The 22613-nt window shown below is 34.6% G+C and overlaps 1 protein-coding gene across 1 annotated transcript in view; it reads right to left on the bottom strand.

The window, feature by feature from the left end:
• Positions 1–22613, bottom strand: part of LOC145672402 (cytochrome P450 4C1-like) — a 160135-nt gene that overhangs the window by 18801 nt on the left and 118721 nt on the right. The window contains exons 9-12 of the mRNA XM_081741557.1: positions 13223–13301; positions 12258–12367; positions 8926–8994; positions 2407–2575 (exon numbers count right to left, since the gene is read on the bottom strand). Of these exons, the coding sequence (XP_081597683.1) occupies positions 2407–2575; positions 8926–8994; positions 12258–12367; positions 13223–13301 (427 nt within the window). The remainder of the gene's footprint in view (positions 1–2406; positions 2576–8925; positions 8995–12257; positions 12368–13222; positions 13302–22613) is intronic.

The raw sequence follows: 22613 nt of genomic DNA, 5'->3' as shown, positions 1-22613 counted from the left end.
TTGAATTATGTCAGGAAAATCCTGTCTCTAACTCGTCTCGTGCGCATCCCTATTCACAAGCTATTTTATATTCCTAAAAGATTATTATTATTATTATTATTATTATTATTATTATTATTATTATTATTATTATTATTATTATTATTATTATTATTATTATTATTATAAATGTTTTATAAGGCTACTATGTTATAAAATGAAAAAAGGATTACCATTCACAGGAATACGAATATTTGTTAACTTTTTGGACATTTCAATCCCTATCGAAAAGGATTAAATTTATTGATAAATTCTTTACTCAAACAGTATTCGATAACAAATATAGTAGCAACTATTGTTTTAACTCTTTAAAGAGCCATTTTCCGATCAGACTGATTTTTATTTTTATTTTGGAGTGGTTTTGGTGTAGGAAACACGGAATTTAAAACAAAACATTAGTGCAAATAATATGGGGTCTATGGGATATTTTATGGTGTTTGCATATGGGGTCTACGCAGAGTTGTGTGTTGATATCTGCAAAGTCCACTAAAAACAAATAGAACCAATAAAACGCGACGAATGTAAGCGTACTTGCACTTTTACACTCATTATACGGTACTTGTACTGATCATGGCCCGGGTCCCTAATATGGCCCACCCACCATATCTCTGCAGATTTACGTTGGTGCTACTAGATGGCAATATAAACTATGTCCTCTGAGCCGCGCAAATACGTTTACGCTTCTCATGAGGACATAGTTTATATTGTCATCTAGTAGCACCAACGTAAATCTGCAGAAATAATGTCTGTGGGCCATATTAGGACCCGGGCCATAATCGGTACAAGTACCATACTTCTGTCTAACACAAAAAAATGAACAGTTCAAAACCTGTCCACCTAAACGAGCAAAGAAAGCTTAAAGATGACAAGATAATAAATCCGCGTGCAGCAAGTAAGACAAAAAAATCCAACGTTGGCTTACTATGACATCTAGCGGGAAATTCAAGACCTCATTAGTGAAAGGGCATCTTCGCTGATACGCAAAGCTGCTTTTCTGTGTCCGAACTAGAAACTACATAGTGCAATACAATTTCAAATAAACTTTGCATATATGGAAAGCTGCGCGGTAAAGGGTTAAAAATATAGGAAAAGAGTGCCGATTTGTATTCTTAGGAATCGATCGAGGTTGGTAACGCTAAATTCTAAATACGAAATATTGAGAAGAGTGGCAATGTCTTACAACAACTTAAAATGAAAATATGTTAAAGAGAAATATCAGCGCAATTCTTACAAAAACAATAAATTGTTTTAATTTCATGACAAGGGATCTAATTGCCACCACTTAATTTTATTGTTATTGTGTATCTTCAATGTATCTTTACGTTACAATCTCTTATGTAAAGAACCAACCTTTTATGTTCAACATGACAATAAGTGACCAAAATTTTTGCATGCCGGACATACAATATTAGGCAAGGTTGACTCATTCTTTTAAATGGTAGTTGAATTAAACTTTAATTTGAATAGTTCTGTTACTGGTATGTTATGAAATTGATTATCTTTTTTTAAAAAAATCATTCTTGTTTTGTAAATCTGTTTGAACCTTATAATATGAATATATTAACCTTGTGACAAGGGCCTTAATCTGCTCTAATATTTACTATTTATTATAAATTTTCTGATTTTTTAAAAAATTATTGTATAATAATTTTAACAAAGTGCTGTCAAAGTGTGGTATTTATAACTATGAGCTGTTCAGAGCACTTAATTATTATTATTATTATCTTGTAATTAGTATAACTTGGGAAATTCGAAAGTAAAATGGGACTTTTTGGTTCTAGAGATGGGATTTTATAATTTTCCAAGTTGGCATCATTGATATGAACTCGCAATCTCTTAGTTACAAACGACAAAGGTCTATATGTTCATTTCCGCCTAGGTATACTGTTGGAATTACATTTTTCATAATTATATAAAAAATCTAGTAAAATCTACAAAGAAATAATTTTGTTCTTACGGTTAGTTACAAAGTTCCTGGATAAAAAAGCAAAAACTAATATCAACAACACTAAACAATATATCTTTGTTTTCACGTCGTCGCTGTATTGTTTATTTGTTTGAATTTAGCGTCCATTTTTCAACACCGAGGCTTCATGAGATGAGAATCGACAGTTTAAGGTGAAATCTAAACCAATCGAACCCAACATTCCCTGCAACAAAAACACTTTGCCTAGTCACTAGACTTGTCTCTGTATTGTGCATCATAGTATTCGTATCGCTGTTTGTAAATTGCTGTTATGTCGTGACATTACCTATTATCTCAGCCTATTCTCCACTTCTGTTGATACCCATAAAAATACAATGATTTTATTCTGAATACATAGCCAAACAGCTGAAGTTGCTTCATAAGATCTAAGGTATACATACCTAACTGTAAATCATCATTTAACTTCCGAGAGATCAGAGGAACACTTGGATAGATTCGAAGGGTTTCTTTGATGCATCTTTCCAAGTATTTCATATTTTGCAAGTCTTGCATTGTTGCTGGACGATCAGAGTCACCAAATATGCTATCTAACTCTTCCACAACTTTTTTCTGAAAAGGTAAAAGAAATACGAGTAAGTGGAAATTGAATTTAAATACCTACTCATTTTAAACTCATATAAATTCTATGCCAATTTTATGCTCTAATGTTCTACCGCAAATCATCTTAACATATTTCCTGATCCTAAGTCACCAGAAAATATGCTGAAGCGCGCTAATCTACGCTAAGCCACGCTAATCTACCGGTTTCCATGAGATTAATAAATCCAAAGATCGCTTTCTCTGGTCAGTTATTTACAAGTGTAAGGTTTCCAGAGCCGTTTATATGTTCAGCTGTCCTTTCTCAATGACAAATTGTAGTGATAGTAACGGAAGTGTTTTCCAACCTTTTCTGACTGACATCACACTTATCAGACACTATTAATAATTTTGATTTTTTAATAATAATGTAAAATCTAATAGTGCAATATTATAAGTTTCTATAAAGCAATGACTTTTACCTAGTACTGGGAATTGTTGCTGCGGCTTAAAGCATTGGCTGGTACAATCTGTTTCAAAATTGGTGAAGACCCATCCCGGGGCAGACATTTTCTCTTATCATAATCTTGTGCTGGCCGAAGTAGATATTCAACTGAAAAATGTAGACAGAAGAAAAAGAGGCAACAAAGTGTTGAATACTGAAAAGTTGAAAAAACGAATAAGTAAGAAATGTTTTCGTTGAAAAATCCGAAGAAAAATATTAAAACGAGGAAAAGATAGGCGCAGGTAGTAATGAGCGGTGCGGATATATTAAACTTTGCATACAATAGGCTGCAGAAGAAGTAGTAGGTTACAGAGAACACAAAACGGCTAAGAGACCATGGATTAGGGAACAGATGTTGCAGAAAATGAAAGAAAGAAAGACGTGGAAACAGTTTGATATAGAAGAGAGCAGAAGGATGTACAGAAAGTTAAACAATGAGTTATAAAGGGACACAGACATAGCAACGAAAGAGCTTTACAAAAGAAAATGCGAGTACATAAAGAAATTGGGAAGAGTTGGGAAATATGAGGAAATGTAAAAGGAGGTAAAATCTATGAAATTGCAGAGGAAACAAGGGGAAATTACGATGGCAATAGAAAATAAGAATGGGAATGTAGTCAACGAGTGAAGTGAGGTCACAGGATATATGAGAGTAGGGACAGACCGTGTAGCTTTAATGCTGAAGTAGAAAATGAAGTAGACGAGGATGACAAAGGATTGAGGATTCTTCGGGATGAGTTTGAAAAGACTTTATCCGAAATAGGAATGGAAAGGCAACCAGGATAGATAATATACCAATCGAATTCATTAAAAATATGGGAGACAAGGGCAAGAAATAATTGTTCCGACTATGCAATGAAATATATGAAACAGGAGAGTGCAAAAAAAGACTTTCAGAAGACGATCATGATACCGATGGCTAAGAAATCGATCCCAAAGAGATGTGAGGATTAAAGAACTATTAGTCTCATATCAGATGTAGCTAAAATTCTGCTCCGAATACTGAACAGGTTATATGGAAGAACAAACGAAAAAGTTGAGGAGAAATAGTTTAGGTTCAGGAGAGATAAGGGCACAAGAGATGCAATTGGACTGTTATGAGTGGTCGGTGAAAGGTTTATAGAAAAATGGAAAGATGTGTATGTTGTATTTATTGATCTAGAAAATGCTTTTGTATACTTTTGTTTCACTATCATTGTTGTAAAACATATCCTACGCATTTTTTTAAAATTAACGAGTGTTTTCCTTAAGTCACAGAAAATAAGTCTACTGTTTAGGTCTTAAATTAGTAAAAAAAAAAAAAAATAATAGGTGAATGAAATCAATCTAGTGGAAAGTTTTCCCTATTCCTTGGACATAATTCAGGTATAACTATGTAAAACATTTTTTTTATTTTGGTGGAATGTAGTGTGTTTTCTTTATGGTAGATCAGGAGGTGCCCTCGGTGCTATGCTAAACACTGCATGAATAGTACGGCTTTGCCAGATAGTGTCGAGTGTGTACTGGTGCCAGATAATAAAGGAAGTAATCATGGAATTCTACTTGGATATTTATTGGAGAAATTAGTTTTCGACCCATACTCCAATTCACAGCAAAGTACCGCTTCTTGAACTGCAACGCTAGAATCCAGGAATCTTCTTATTGTGACTACTACAGTAAACGTACACATTTGACAACAACGCATCATGGCGTTTTGCGCCAATTTCTTCTCAAAATCTATTTCCTTAAATGCAATTTAATATTTAAATAAAATGTGAAACATAACACGAAAAACGGTCAAACAATATATCTATTTCGTAATAAGATCGTTACTTTAAAGTATTTTACACATTCAAATGAACATTTCATAAAATTGAGCACTTCAAGTAAGATCTAACAGCAATTGCCATCTTGTGTGCTCATTGTAAAACGAATCAAATATTTTCTTTTATTTATTACCTTTTTCGATATCAGAAGACACAACCAAATGAATCACTACGTTGTGTTGTAGCTGAAACATAACTTTATCTTATAGTACAATCAGTGGCGGCGATTGGACGTTAAAAGTGGGGGGCAAGACATAATCTGAATATTTGTTTATCAATGTTAGTTTACCTGGTTGATGCTAACACTTTGTTTCACGAAAGGTTGTATAACTAATAGGATACTATCTTTTTCAGTTAAAATACCGTATATTGTATTTCATATTTTATTAAGTAAATTGACAAGAGCAACGCAAGTAGGCACTAACCCTTTGTATTGTTAAACAACAAAAGTGTAAGAAGAGGTTGGATTTCTTCCTCATGAACATCTTAAAAATCTGTCTGGAAAATTGTGTGATCAGATTATTTAATAACAAATTTGCAAAACAAATAAATAGAAAGGATAATATTAATCATAGTAATGAATAATGAGACTTGTTTTGCAAAAGTTACATTGAAACCGGGGATTAATGAACAACTTATATTTTTCATTCCACAATGCTATTAAATGTGTTATTACGCTTAGAAAGACAGTAAATACTACGAACGTATGCTACATTTAAAGAAATATTTTTGTAGCTTCCCGAAACATGTTCGTTGCCATTAGGTGCACTTTACACTTTCTTGGAATATACCTAAACTCACCAATACTTAAGAATCACTCCACACTCCAGTTATACAAAATAATTCTGAAACCTAGAATTATGTTGAATTCACTAAATTTAATTATATACACTCGTACACCTCTAAACACACCACTTCACTCGTATATTACATTGTAAAAAATGGAAAAGATAGAAGTTGTTTCTTATTACTCTATTTTTATTCAATATTCCTTACTATTAGAAAAAAAGAAAATACATTTTAGGAACTCTCAATTTTTATGCAATTATACGGTGTAGAATAACTTGTGAAAGACTTTTTTTTTTTCGAAATGTTCTCAATTAGTTTCAAAGCGTCTGAATAACAACATTGTAAGTAAGAAATGAAAGTACACTGAAATTATTGCGCTCCAATAGGTTAAATTTTGAACCATTTTCCGTGGCAATTAAAACGCAATTTCTGTAGCTTTCTTAACACTACGGGAAGAGAAATAACCAATACGTACTCACGCAACGGCAAATATATGGCATCACTCTTTTCTATGAACCAGCAATATATACAATAACTTTACATTTCCAAATGAACTATGTACATCAATGAGTCACTTCAGAAAAGTGGTGGGGGCAACTGCCCCCCTTTGCCCCCCTAATCGCCGCCCATGAGTACAATATTTATAATATGTAACTTACATTGGGCAGTAGTTAAGGGAATGAGATAAAATATGTACTGACTTCCGGGTGGTGATCCACATTAAGGTTTTTCAATCATCCCTATTCCTTGGAGCTGGAAAATCAGTTATTGATAAAAGGCTTAAAAGGGGAAAATTCAATCCACATGGAAATTTCCGCATGGAAGTTTCCAAAATGTCTAAAGAAACATTCCTACAAATTATTCAATTTCCAGGCAATATGCCATACTTGTCAAGGTTTATCCATCATACTCTTTGCTTCGGATTGAACTCAGTCAAAAAGAATAAGACAATAAATTAAACCCATCTTGAAAGATAAGTATGTAATTCACGTAACTCATTAAACTATGTAATTCATTTTCGTGATATTTATCAGGCATTTTCTTTAAGACTTAAGAATTATCAACTTTTTACAAAGTAAAATTGGTCAAAAGTGAAAGGAGGTATTCAACACATGTAAAAAGAAAGTTTCACGATAACTTATTTGAAGATTTTCATGAAACATGTGTTTTTATTGAAGATTCCCATCTAAGCTTTTTACTTATGCTCCAGACCGTAGATCCTTCCATTTTCACATTGCACCTACTCATCCAGCATCATTCACTTGCTTTAATCATTGTCTCCCTTAGCATGAAGGACATAATCTTGTTGGTTAAACTGAAAGATTTCATTTCATTTTATTTTACTTTACGAGGATGTTGGGTGACTCGCCCCAACTTCAAGAAAATGTTTCAGAGTAACTTATGATTTTAAAAAAATGGCGTGCGTTTTGCGTGGAAGTTGAGAATTACTTCTATTGGGTAAGCTGGAAACATATTAATAGTAAAGTGATGTTATTTCGTATCAGAACAGTATTTCCCTCGCCCAAAAGTAGGTAAACAGTCCTGTACTGATCGGTCATGACATTTTATATCGTTTACTTATTATTATCTCTATACAAGTATTTACTTAGTTTCTTCCTTATCTATTCTTCATTTATTTTCACTTACATCTTAAGCTCGGAACAAACCGAAGCAAACAAATTCATTATATTAACGTATGCCAACTTATTGGATCGAAATCCAGACGTCGACATACACAATTTATATTCACACATAGCTCATGTAATAATAGCCATGTTAGCATGGGGGCAATTTAGGATGCATACTCATAACAAAACTTAACCATTTAATTTTTAGGTAGAACGATTAATTTGTTAAGTTGGATAGTTTTGATTGCATAAATAAAACTAGAGATATCAGATCAGATAATTACCCAAAACTGGTGCTGTGGCCTTATGTCAAAATCAATAATAACTGTCATATTAAATTAGAAGTTAGATTTTGATATGAAATGAAATTGGTAATTAAGTCGAATAATGGAAGTCTGTTATCAATGTGTAACCATCATGTACTCATCAAGATTTTGATCGATGAAGATTTGAGAGGTTGCTCCTTCTTCTGTGATGGTTACTTCAAAACTCTCGAGTTCAGTACTCCTTTGTCCACCTACCTTTTCTTCCTAGTTTTTGGTAGCGTCATTTCTTCCGCTTACAAATACATTTTCAAGAATTACCTCATGACTCGAAGTAGGAAGTGTTTGTTATTGACTTGACACATTGCTGCATAACGTAAGTTATACAGTATTTCCTATTAAAAGAGTGTTTTATCTAGACATAGTTTGAGTTGTTACGAGACTTCCTTAATTTCTCTACACATGTGAACGACCTAACAGCACCAGATTGGGAATTGAGTTTTTATTTCCATTTAAAATATGAAAATTTACAAAATATTAATATCAAAATTAACAAAATATTATTTGCCCTTTCCCAATTCGCTTCAGTCATATTACAATATTAATAAAATGTCATACTTGATCGATACTGGTCTGTATACCTACTTTTAGGCCACCCTATATATATATATATATATATATATATATATATATATATATATATATATATGGTATATGAAGCAAAGGCAACCAAGAACAAGATCCTCGCTAAAGTCATATGTGGAGTTACAATATAGGGCTATGTATGAACTGCCTTGTATTTTAGTATCACTTTGTTCCTAAACTTAGGTAAAAATGTCATTCTAGCATTATTCTCATTCCGTATTTCCCTATGGTAAAGGTGCATCATAGGATAATTGAACTCCTGATGGACAGGCATTACTTCCTAAAATTTGCTAACGTAATATTGTATTGGTTAGACCCTTTTTTCCCCACTATCTCTTCTGGATACATATTCAATAATGTTAGCGACAGACATTTCTGTCGAACTAGATTTCCAGCTGAACTCTCCTCTGGCATTTACTAACCTATTGTAATACTTAATTATTAAAACGTACCTTACCAAAAACTATCGCTCAATTTGATTGTACTTCTGAAATCCTGACGCGAAAAATAAAGTTATTTACTAAATAGTGATAAGATTTTGGAGTATATACTGTCAATCTCAATTACAAGACTCGCCCATTGTTTTGCACGAAAACAGAACTCTTCTAACTTCCGTTGTTAGGCGTCTTATCCATATGATATATGGTGAAGCTGAGACATTCTATGAATACTTAAAGTGGAAACTAAATTTTAAATTTGTTTCTAATATGATTCTAGTTTTAGCAAAGTAAAGAACAAAAAAACCTACCTGTATATGAGGGTAAGTCGCCAATGCAAACAATGCCCAGGAAATGGCGACTGATGTAGTGTCATGACCCTGGAAACACATATTAATATTTAATTGAAAGCAGTTCATTAGTTCAAAATGCTTCTGTAACAATTTTTAAACATATGTATATATGGGGAGTTTAGGGCACAAGGGAATCAAGTTCTAATTACAAAATTGTGAGAAAAAGTTATTTAACTATATATTTTTTTGGATATTAAAAGCATTTATGGCTTTAAGCCCGTCACATATAGAAGTGATGATGTTCCTCGTTGAGTACACTATCCGAAGAAGGGGAAGGGGTGTAGTGCAGAGTGATTATCCTGTTCGTTTGATTAGCAATATGAAAATAGACCTAGACCCTATATGCTTGCAAATATTTAAATCCATGGTTTATTTGTTTATTAATATTCAAATATAGTATGTGCATATCATTCACTTAAATATATTTATATGTAAGGCTTTGTTACATAACATTGCAGTTATAAAAGAATTATATCTTGTATGTTTATATGTATTATATTATTTAATTTTAAATGGCTTTTAAAAACATACTTACGATAAGGTATCTACAAAATGAGGTGTTACTATATCAGTACGATAGGATTACTGAATACATTTGATTTTATTATAACAGAGCAGAAGAATGATACAGAAATTTTATTTCAGACAAGAGTTTGAGGTTCAGCAAAAATAAAGATTTTATTTTCTCTACACGAAGAAGATTATGAGCACAGCCCTCTAGATATTTGTTACCAACTCGTTAATTTATCACTCTCCACCCCCCAAAGTGTAAGAATAAGGAAGAAAGATTTTGTATTAGTTCATGAATGTACCAACAAACGAAACTCGAGATGAAGCACTTGCCTGCAGAGAAACTAATCATGTCATTTGAAAGACCAATTCATGCTGATTACATCAAGCTAATAAAATTCCTGTACGGTTGAGAACTTTTCGAGAAATTCAACGTTAAATGCACGATTGTAACTTCTAGCGACCTACCATTATTATGAAGCTTTGATGGTTTGAACTTGCCACAGCTTGATCACTGGAGTCCATTCATAGACATATAGTCCATTGCAAGTTGGATGACGGATGGCAAAGTCGTAATGGTTGAGAATATACCAAAGAACTGCACACGATTTGTACAACCATTTGATGTGTTTGGATTCCGACCAATCAAAGATTATGGCACAACGTTTGTACATAGTATGAAGCTTCTTCATCCGGACATTATGATGTACCAACGAAACAATCAAATGAAGTTCATGTCTATGCTAATGAATTAGTTCCAATCACCACAATACATTAGATTGTTTCAGTTAGTGGTCCACAAGGCAGGTTACCGAACAAATTACTTATATTCTATACCTTTTGAATCACCTGTCGAATTTGCTTCTCGCTTTGGCTATGCGAACTGTTTCCTTGACGGATGCAAAGCAAATGCACATATGAAATGTTCATGGCGCAAGGTAGTCTTTTGCGTGAGTCATTTCTTTATAGAAGAGAAGAACAACAGTGATCAATTTTCATCTCTAACCTATCATTATTGTGAACAGATAATGACTAATTTTAACTAACAAACTCTTTGGTTATTGCCAAACAGTTTTATCTGTTACCTTCGATAGATTTCAATTCTTATATCAATGTTCGTTGCTAATAATGTTGTATTTAACGCGTTTAGATGCGCGTATACTCATTTTCACATATAAACTTCCAAGTTGCATTTCTCGAACGATTCTCAACCCTACAAGAATTTTATTAACTTTTTATAATCAGCATGAATTGGTCTTTCAAATGACACGCTTAGTTTCTCTGCAGGCGAGTGCTTTCTCCCGAACTTCCCTTATAAGCCAAACGAAGGACTAGATGTTTGTTCCACTTGCGGGCAGAAAAGCAAGAAAAATAACTTTAATAAAAAGGAATAACGACAACTGGTTTACGGTTTATGAATGTTAAATGATTTTCAGAAGATCGAAACATATAATTTGTTTCCATTAATGCTCTTAAATTTTCGTTCTTTTTTTTTTTTTAAAGAAAGTAAATGTATTTTTTCAATAAACCATTTGACTGTTACTAAGAAACTGATATTGTCATAATGTACTTTGAGAGATGATACAAATGTTGGTAGTTAATTGTAGTCTTACATGCATGCAACTGTGAACGTGAGTGCATTGAAGACCTAACCAGAAATATATTAAAATTCAGAAGGCCAGGCTTAAAGTTATACATTCAGTATAATTCTCAAAATTATTGTGCACAGTTTCGTTGTATTATCTGCTACGGTACCAATCAAATTATGCTTTAAAATATTGGACAGAGAATATTTTACGTAAAACGAAAAATAGAGATTTGACACATTTTGAAAATGAAAAATGAAATCTTTGAGTTTTACGTCCCACGGTTATGCCGGTTAGGCTAAAGGAGACGGTGATGATGAGAACTGAATGAAATGGTGTAATGAAGAAGAAAGTTAGAGGAAACGGGAGAACCCCGAGAAAACCCACGAGCACGGTGTTTGTCTACCACAAAGTCCACACGGCGCGAGCTGAGATGGAACCAGGGACCCCAAGCACCGGGGATGAACGCTCTACCACTGAGCCACATCCACGCCCCCATGACACATTTTGAGACATGAAGAGATCACGCTAGTAGCTAAGAAGGGAATAGCACAACGAAAAATATCTACAGGAAGGTTGATATTGAAATATGTGTAAGAAATAGTGCGAAAAGTATGGGGAAAAGTACATGAAAATGAGAAATCTGGTTCAGGATAGGGAAGTGCGGAAAACTATGTCAAACAATAATACAGGATGTAGGGAACAAAAAGTACATCAAAATGAAAAATTTGGCTTAGTATAGGGAAAAATGGAAAGCTGTATCAAACAGTAATGCAAAATGTAGGGAAGAAAAAGTACAGAGGGAATGAAACATCTCGCTTGAGATAGAGAAGAGTGAAAAACTGTGTGAAATAATAATAGAAGATGTAGAGGATAAATGGTACATGCAAATTAAAAATCTGACTCAGGATAGGGAAGAGTGGAAAGCTGTGTCAAATAATAATGCAGGATATAGGGAAGAAAAAGTACATGAAAATGAAAATCTGGTTCGGGATGGGGAAGAATGGAAAGTTATGTCAAACAATAATACAAGATGTAGGGAAGAAATGGTATATGGACATGAAAAGCCTGGCTCAGGATAGGAAGAGTGGAAAGATGCATGAAAGCAATTGAACAATTGCTGACCTAAGAAGAAGATACATACAAGACTGTCTTCCCTCTTATTGATATTTGAAAGCAAAAGCATGAACTTACTTCAAACATGAAGGTATCCACTTCTTCTCGTAGTTCTTCGTCCGTGAGCTTTCCTTCACCTTCCGAGGCTTCGATTAGAAGGTCAAGAAAGGCTATCTTCTTCTTCACTCCTAGAAGGTATAGAAGCACTGTAATCAGTACATGATTTCATACACATGTTTTTACAATTCAAAATTATTGTATAAAAATAATAATGGCGTTAGTTAGAGTGAGTCAAACCACGTTTAGTGTAAATATCAGTGAATAATGTTGAGATTAGGTTAAAAGTCTTTCTTATGTAGGTTCCAATCGTTTTGTTACTTCCCCCCATCCCCAACTTCACTATCCCCGTTGCTTCAACCTCTGCCCTATTTGAACTCCGAAATTACGAAAAGTAGCACCAATCGATGAGCGCTATTTCTAAGCTAATAAATACAAAATGAAACATATCAAACACTTTGTGTTGATCTTTCACTTGAAGAGCAAAGCAAAAGTTTTGGGGGGGGGGGCGTTGCTCCATAACTATGGATTTGCCCTAGACATATTCGGCCTTATGCAGAGTCGTAATGACGCATGATTAGTGACTTACTAACGAGTTTGATTAACATATATTTCCTGCAGTACTCAGTTCTTTAATATGATGCTAATCATATGTCAAAACGACTCTGCAGAAGATGGATTGTGTTGTAATGTAGATGGAGTAATATAAAACTACATTGTGAAGCAAAAGTGCAGTACCACCCTTTATTTTTCAAACGGCTTGAGGAAAGATGAGGGGATTTTGGAAATGGCTAATGGGGTTTAGTGCGCACCAGGTGGTTCCATTTGGCATCATGACGGCCATATTGAAATCCGCCATTTTCTATTCAGGTCACATATTTCACATAGGAAGCGGGCATAGGGCACATTATTTTAGGCTAAAATTTCACCACTAAAGTTATTTTTCACCTAAGATATTTAAGCTTTCACAATCACTGAGTACTTACCTATATCTTTCCACTCGTTATTATCGATTTTGTGTTTCGTATTTGACATCTTGATTTGTTCTTTCCTTTCTTTAATTACCTGTTAAGAAAAGTTGTTTATTTTTTGGTTATTCGTCTTAAACAAATTATGTAATAAAGAAACAAAGTCGATTGATTTAGTTTTAAAATTGCCTGCGAAAAAAAAAGATAAATCATATTGCATCAAGCATATTCAATAATACTTTATGATTTCCTTATCAAAATGACTTATTTATTTCAGTTTTCACTATAATACAAAAAAAAAAAACCATAACTTAAGTAATACGGATCATAGTGTCAATAGGAGCTTTACACTCACAGCTTTTCCGAAGATTGTCTCTTGTTTGGGATATTTTTTATCTATTTTTAGCGGTGTTGAATATGATTTAAACGGCATCGGAAGTGTCATTGTACATCTCAGCGACCCCGAAAACTATGGATTCGACACGAATAGCGGTCATTTTCGATTATTTTTACATATCTTCGCTCTCGACTAAGTTGCCTCATTAAAGTAAATAGATAAAAATCATCCGAGAACCGAACATCATCTATGTTGAGAATTTGATCAAGATCGGTCGGTTGATTTCACAAACATAGTCACTTTCTTTTTTATTTACATAAATAAGTAGACTCTTGAGGAAGTGTATTGCAGGCTATGTACTCTAATGACTAATAAAATATTCTTTTCAATTCTAAAATATTATTTTCGGTATTACATGCTTTCACATCAAAAACTGCATTTGCGCTCTAAATTTATGATAGGTTACACTTAAATATTGTTACAGCGCCACGAGCTACGGGATATAATTCAATTAAAATCGTTGGAGCTAACGTAAGATGCATGTTCCTTTGCTTACCATCATTGCAGTGATGCCAATTTGAAACGTTCCAAAATCCCATCTCGAAAGACAAAAATTCCCATTTTGCTCTTTAATTTCCCACGCTATACAAAGTTATCAAAACTTATAAAATATGAAATGTGAAGCTACTGTAGGTCACCCATTTTCTTCAATATATGAGTGAATTCAGACCTTCTATGTTGATCAAGCAGTTTATGAATAAGTAATTAAGACAGAGAGGATTGAAAATATTGAGACAAACAGGTACATTTTGCTGTTCAAAATTACTATTTGCATTAAACATTTGTGTCGTAATTTTCAATGGAACGTAACAAAATTAGATAAAACAAGTTTCATTCTCCAGTAATTTCAAATGGAATGTTTTGGAAGATCGTTGTTTCTCGTTGAAATGAAATGTTTAAGTTTTACGTCCCACGGTTATGCCGGTTAGGCTAAAGGAGACGGCGATGATGAGAAATGAATGAAATGGTGGAGTGAAGGAAGTGGGAGGAAACGGGAGAAACCGAAGAAAGCCCACGCACACGTTGGTCCACCATAAAGCTCACTTGGCGAGAGCTGAAATCGAACCAAGAACCATTGCACCAGAGGTGAACGCTCTACCACTGAGCCATAACGGTGCCAATGGTTGTTTCTCCTTTGCTATATTTTTAAAATAGAAAAGTTGTTAGTAAGTTCCACAGTAATTTATTTATTTATTTATTTATTTAGATTTTCAAGTCACTGTATAAATCACTTCTATAGTAGCATGCATTTTACAGTAACAAAATTTGACAATTAGCGATGATTTCACGTGTATTGAACACTTATTAGCTTACTTTCTGCTGAATAAACAAAATGGGATTTTTACTTCGGCTTGGCATCACTGCATCGTTGCTGACACGTTGAACAAGAATGCAACAAAATATATCTTGCGTTGGTTACGTACTTCCTATCAATAGAAGAAATGAAAATAGATCTCCCAGCAAAATGTCCCGGTTCGGAATGGCAGAAATAGAGTAACCCTAAATTTAGTTATAAATTTCTAAATCGCCGATGCTGTGAACAATTCTAGCAGGGTGTGCCTGATTTATTGACCCGAACATTTTCTTGGCTACGGCCGAAACTATGACGGCCACAAAATTTCAAATTTGGCGACAATATATCACCCAATATCACCAATTCATCCACCAAGTTTCATTTAGCTACCACAATCTTTATTATATAGCTATACCAAAAATTGGTTAAAATTTTGGTATAACTTGGCTATCGCCGAAACTGTCACGGTCACCAACTCCAAATTTTCATAAAATATATCGTTTACTACCACCAATATATCCACCAATGTTCATAAAAATATCATAATATTTAATATATATCTATATCAAAAATCAGTAAAAATTTTGGTATAACTTGGCGACCCGCCGAAACTTTATCACAAAATATTTTTATAAAGTATTATGAGATCTCAATGAAACTTGTTGGGTATTTTGGTGATATTCAGTGATATATTCTGTGAAAATTTGAAATTGCTCGTTGTTACAGTTTCGGTGGTGGCCAACTTATACCAAACTTTTAACTGACTTTTGATACAGATATATGGCAAATATTGTGATATCTCAATGAAACTTGGTGGATATATTAGTGACATTGAGTGATATATATTTTTGTCAAATTTGAAAGTTATGGCCGTTATAGTTTTGGCGGTGGCCGAGAAAATGTTCTGGTCAGTAAACTAGACACCCGTTCTAAAGTTTATTCAAGGAACGTTCAATACCTCATGTAAACAAATACACGTGGCGATTGTTTGATTTTATTGGTTAAAGAGCCTTGGAACATCCATGCGGCAGAAGAAAATAGTCCATTGTCAAGTAAGCTATTTTTCAATGCTATTGTTGCTTATAAGGCTTATTATCAGAAATGCAATTTCCTTACAATTAAATAACACAAACAACATTGTATCTAAGAACTAAATTGAATTAATGCAATAAAAGAGAATACGCATGCGCAGAAGGTGTCTTTCTTACGCGCGAATCGCAGTTTACAATATGGCCGCGTGCGGGAAGTATGTAAAAGACGGACAGGACAAGCACGTGCTTCTCGAAAGAAGCGCTGATCGATAGCCAATCATCCGATGATTGGCGGAGTAATACCATTCTGCAATGTTTACATCTGGATCAGAATGTTCGTTGAATGAACTTTAGCATCAGTACTGAATGTTTCAGCATCAGCTACATCACAGCATCATCTGGCAATGTTGCACAACGAATATCACTTTTCAGATTAAGCCTTGAAGCATTTATGAAAGAATAAATGAGAGAAATCAACTTGACTTAGTAGTTAAAAGTTTCTATTTTTCTAATCAATATTTCAAAGCATAATACTTGATTGCACAACAATTTTTTTCTTTTTTTCTTAACAAATAATAATAATAATTTAACTATAAAGTTGTAACTCCCTTTGAGCAGCTTCGTTTTTATCGACATGTCCTTGGAAAATGATAATGATTGGCTAGAAAACACATGTTACTCTGCTTGCTAAGTTACGTCACGGAAAGAGTAGCGTGTTCTAAGCTAAACTTGGAAAATCTTTTAAAATGTAGATCCTTTAGACAATAAATCTTTGATAGAAAGACAACAAGAAATAAGTATTCGTACATCATTTTCTTTCACATGATATTAATACGTTTTGCCATTAGAAAGACACACAAAAACAATATCTTGAATATCTTGATTTTCTTTCTGATACAAGAGTTCCTCCGTAGCTAAGCGGTTAGCGTAAGCGCCTTTGGCGTGGAAGACCAGGGTTCGATTCCCGGCGGAAGCTCATGTAATTCGGATCCCACGTTAATCAGTAGATTCATGTCTCATATAACCTCGCTGCTGAAAGGGACGTTAAACTCAAAATCGACTCTTTCCGATACAGATATCTTTATCGTATATGAATGACCGTCCCTTAGACATAGTTTTACTCCCTTTTCTAGTGAGTAGCATGTACCTTTGAAGCATTGGGGTTTTAGGATAGATACGCGGTGAAAGTGCATTGTAATTTGAACGCATTTACAGTGGTTCGGACTCAAAAAAAAAAAAAAAAAATGTATGCTCACGTTTCATAGTCTTGATATTGACAAGGTTGTTAAAGTTCAAGTAACAGTACTAATATGCTAAATGACATTCACTCATTCACTAAGTATTCTGCCTTCTGGCAGGTCCTATGACATTTTTTTTTTATCTGGAAATATTTCTTCCTCGTTTTTCTACTTTCAGCTTTCTCTTTAACTTTCAATATTTTTTTTTTATTTTTCGTCATCGATCACGTGTTCTTCTTCTTCCTATTCCTTGCTTACCTTCCACCTTCTGTGGCGGTATGAAGAAGACAATTTCTTTGCAAGATGTGTCCAATTCAATTGGCCTTTCTTCGAAGGATGCTGGCTAGAAGCGTCCTCTTCTATCCGTTTTAAAACATCTTTATTTTGTTGCTCTCTTCTTCATTTTATCTTCTCCATCTTCCTCCAAAATCAGATTTCGAAGCTCACTAAATATTTCTTCTCTAACTTTTGTAATGTTCAAATCTCAAAACCATAGAGTCCAATGCTCCATATAAAAAGCACTTGACCAATTTCTTCCTTACTCCAATATTGAGCCTGTTAGTTAAGAGTGCCCTTTCCTTGTAGAAAGCTTCTTTGGCTATGGGAATTCTTCACCTGATCTCTTTGGTGCAGTAAGCGTCTCTCGTCAAAATGCTTCCTAGATAATTGAAGTTATCGACCTGTTCTTCAAGTTCTCTTTGTTCTAGTCTGACCCGTAAGGGTGCGTTCCTACGAGTTTTTTTTTTTTTTTTTTTTTTTTGATCTGATTTCTGTTTGATATATTTATAGTTTACAGTGTCAATTATTTTGTCAATCATCTCTTGTAGTCCTTCGAAATGACATCGAGTTGAGTTGAGTTGATTTTGAGTTTAATGTCCCGTTCAGCAGCGTGGACCGTGGACCTACTGATTAACGTGGAATCCGAACCACATGAGCTCCCGCCGGGAATCGAACCTGGGTCTCCCACGCCAAAGGCGCATACGCTAACCGCTTAGCCACGAAGGAGCTCCGAAATGACATTGAAGTCGGAATTAAAAAGTGTAAGGAAAGTAGTAAGAATCTTTGGAGAAATGTCGTCTTTAAAATAATAATAATAATAAATAATTTCAGAATAAAAATAGTTTTATTGGCGCAATCAATGTTTTAAGTCTTAATATTCAATCGATAAACATGTTTTAGTACATTTGCATACGTGACGCCACAAAGCTTGTAAAATAGCGGTAGGTTGTAACAGGGCCGTTTTTCCGCTTAGGTACGCTAAGCCGTGCATAGGGCGAAAAAAATTGGAGAGCGTAAAAAGAGAAAAAAATTGAAATACGTTGGTGCAGAAAACGTAATTTACGTTCCGGTTGAGCTACATGGTTACAAACAAACTAGATCTCGGCGGCTAATGTAAATGTGATACGTATAATTTTGACTTCTGTTAATTGAAGATAGTATCTACTTGATAAATAAGAATACTTAAGAACAGTTGTCTGGGGATAACTCGCGGGTGAAAACCAACTATTAACTACACTAATAATAGGGGGAAAATACGTGTTTCCTGCTATTAGCAGACAAAAGCTGAGACTATGGAAATGATTCCTTGTTCACTTTTCAATTATAATAATTTACGAGAGTGGCCAAACCATACCACTATCCTTTCCTTATATGGCTGTCGGTTGCCAGACAGGGACACAGCGGTTGCATAGATGGCGGATAATAGAAAGACTCTCCAAAGAGCAAAAACAAAGGAAACGAAAAGAGTATGAGAGTCTTCATCCCGGCGAAATTAAAATACCGCTAATTTTACAGTAATTATGTGATATCTTCAAATCAGTGTTGGGTAAGTTACTTGTAAAAATGTAACGCGTTACAAGTTACTTTACTTTCTCTTAAAATGTAACGCGTTAGTAACGCGTTACTTGCCCCAAAAAGTAACTGTTACTTTACTTCGAAAGTAACGCGTTAGTAACGCGTTACTTTTAGGTCCGAAACTTTGAAAAAGTGAAAAAAATATGACTTCAATTTTCCGTACTACTATTACTACCGCTATTATTATTATTATTATTATTATTATTATTATTATTATTATTATTATTATTATTATTATTATTATTATTATTATTATTATTATTGCACGTTCTGAATCCCTTTATATAAATGCAAGAACAAATTTATACTTGATATATGAACATTTTCAAATAATGTAACAATAATAAAATGCCATTCTGCGTTACTTGTAGGGATGGACACGAGTGAGTTCGAGCGAGTTTTCTTTGGCACTCGATTCGACTAGAAACAGACATCTTTTGGCTCGACCCGAGAACTCGACTCGAAAAATTTCCTCCAACTCAACTCGAATTGGGGTCGAGTTTCGAGTCGACTCGAGCCAAATCCGGTGTGTAGTTTCGAGTACATTCTTCAAGTATATTACATAGTATAATCATTATCAATGACACTACTACTACTACAACTTATATTATTATTATTATTATTATTATTATTATTATTATTATTATTATTAATAATAATAATAATAATAATAATAATAATAATAATAATAATAATTATAACAACACTGTATATAAAAATGAAAGATAGGCGGTTTGTAGTTGAATACTTAAAATCTGGTTGAATGAGAACCTCGGTAGTCGTGAAGTCTAGGAGTCAAGGACATTGTTCACGAGCTTCTGAATTTGGGTTGAGGGTCTAGGTTGAGTATTCGGGCTCGAGCCAAACAATGTTGAAACTTATAGGTCACTGGCCAAATATTTTCAAAACTGCTCGGCCTGGGTTTAGAATTGTCAATAACTCGAGCAGCTCGGCTCACAGCTCATTCACTATCAACCCGAACCGAGAAGTGAGCCGAGACAACAGCTCACCCAACCGACTCGGCTACAGCCCTCAGCTCAGTTGAGCCGAACTGAGCAAATGTCTCATCCCTACCAAGCCAGCTCGAGCCGATCGTTCACTCCAAGTGAGCCGGCTCGAGCTATCTTTTCAGTTGAGCCGAGCCGAGCTGAGCTTGTTATAAAAAACCTTTTGTGGTCTCACTATCGAGACGAGACGAGATGCGAGCAGTGTCCCCTCTCGTGAGCAACATTAAAAGTATTCCATATTACTGTTTAGCTTACATTTCTCATGGCTTTCGTTTTCCAGTGTAATCAAGCCATGATTTCAAGACGACTTAAAACGAACGAGCCATTTATCAAACTCGACTGGACTCGAAACTCGACGCGAAAAACTGAATCGGCTCGGAACTCGACTTGAGGATATTACCCTTGACTTGACTCGAAACTCGACTTGAATTCGAAACTCGACAATGTTGTTATGTAAAATTAAAAATAAAGAATATAGAGAAACATTACACTACTCTATAATTAACTGGACTGTAGGATAAGCAAAGTGATCTGAAAGAACTCCAATATTACATACCATCAGCAAACTATTTTCTAGTAATAAAGTACGCCTGCTCATCAGAACACAGTTTATTCATATTAACCCCTTATTGTAAATCGTTAATTATGGCACCCTAGTTGATGATAAATATTTTCTGCCGGTACACTTCAGACACTTTGCTTTTAAATTCTGTCCACCATCATCCTCAGCTTTTAAGAAAAAAAAAAGTATTCTTTTAAATGTTCAAACGGTAAAATATTTTCGATACCCATCTTTATAAAAACAACACCAATCAAAGTAAAATAGACTACCGATATCATTTCACTCCTAGTTCACTCACTGAATGTATTGATTTGGAGCTGTCAAAATCTACTACAAAATCTTCCAGGTGCTTGCAATCAGTACACGTGATTTCCCTAAGGCTGTTCTCATCTTCAAAAAACAGCAAGTGGCACTACGAACTTTTCTCTGTGTGTCTGTGACTGTCGGTCACTGACATACGTAGTTCATGCTCGATTGTTTCATTCTGAGAAATTCACTTACAGGAAAGAAACATTTGTTTCCGAATATATATATATTGTAGTTACTCATCCGAAATGTAACGCGAAAAAAGTAACGCAAACTAGGTACGTTACTTAAAAATTTGTAACGCGTTACCGTTACAGTTACTTTGGAAAAAACGTAACGCGTTACTAGGAAACGTTACTTAAAATGTAACGCGTTACAGGTAACGCGTTACTTGCGTTACGTTACTTCCCAACACTGCTTCAAATAGATAAAAGATAATCGAAATGTGGAACAAGAGCGCCGTAGACAATATTATTTTACATGAGAAACCGTTATCACGACTCAGTTATCTGCTTTGGATTTCGAGCCATTTATTTTCGCGTTTCTAAACAGTTGAAAACGGAAAACCACTAGGTGACTTGTGATAACGGTACCTCACGCAAAATAATATTGTCTAGGGCGCTCTTGTTCCATATTTCAATTATCTTTTATCTATTTGAAGATAACACATAATTACTGTAAAATTAGCGGTATTTTAATTTCGCCGGGATGAGGCTTCTTAAGGGAAAATCCCTCTGGAACCAAAACTTGCAAGGTAATGACTTGAAGGAGGGGGTGCTCAAGAAATAATGGGGGCGTAACAATTTGAAGTGTCTAGAATGCCGGGGAGGTTAAAAACGACCCTGGGTTGCCTAGTACCTTTTTTTCTCTACGTGACAGACGATTATACAGAAAACTGGAATCTGAAGCGTTGAATTGAAAGGATACACTGTGAACTGAGATTAGAGAAACCACAAATACAACGACTTTGTAATTATGAGTCTACCTGTAGCTGAAGTAACCAACGTTTGCAATGGAAAAAGTTTCAAATAGCCTACGGTCTTTCGAAATTTGCCTAGAGAACGTTATATGCCATAATAACTATACCCCGCGAAGTAAACCTGCACCAAGTAATGCAATGAATACTATTTTTGAAGGTACTGAGAATTGATTTTATCGAAAAGGCAGGAGATATGTAATGATTTTGTATTGGTACACCTATTCTTAATCTGCATCAAATAACGTGGAAGCCGATCGTGCAGCGCTAAGGGAGCCAGGCTCCCTCAAAGTTAACTTAGTCCTCAAGAATATCCTCGCTTGAACCTTTACTGGAATATGTGAGAATGAATTTACAATACTTAAATCTCTCTGTTATAAGGTTATACAGAATTTGGCGCCACTGAAAACACCCGACGTTAGGGAAAACCTGTAATCACTTTACAGGCTCTTTCCAACATGTGAACTAGGGAAGCTTAAAGCATGTCAAGTTAGAAGCATCTTAGGCCAATGGTATGGATTTGTATAGAGGACAAACAAGCAGGTTTAGGTACAAGATTACTCTTGTACTTTCAATTAACATTCCTCTGTTCGAGTTTCTTAGTGTACCAACAAGCCAGAGGTTTTGACGCAGCTATAACAAAAATGTTTCTCACAAGTACAGGGAAAAGATAAACTATTTTGATCATTACTATGTGCATTTTTTCTTAGGTACATTTCAAGTGATCGGGGGGCACGGGGGCTC

Source organism: Thermobia domestica, chromosome 16 (genome assembly GCF_964235325.1).
Source record: "Thermobia domestica chromosome 16, izTheDome1.hap1.1, whole genome shotgun sequence".
In the NCBI taxonomy this organism is placed as follows: Eukaryota; Metazoa; Arthropoda; class Insecta; order Zygentoma; family Lepismatidae; genus Thermobia; species Thermobia domestica.
Note: the sequence above shows the minus strand (reverse complement) of the source record. Positions and strands in the feature narration are given on the sequence as shown.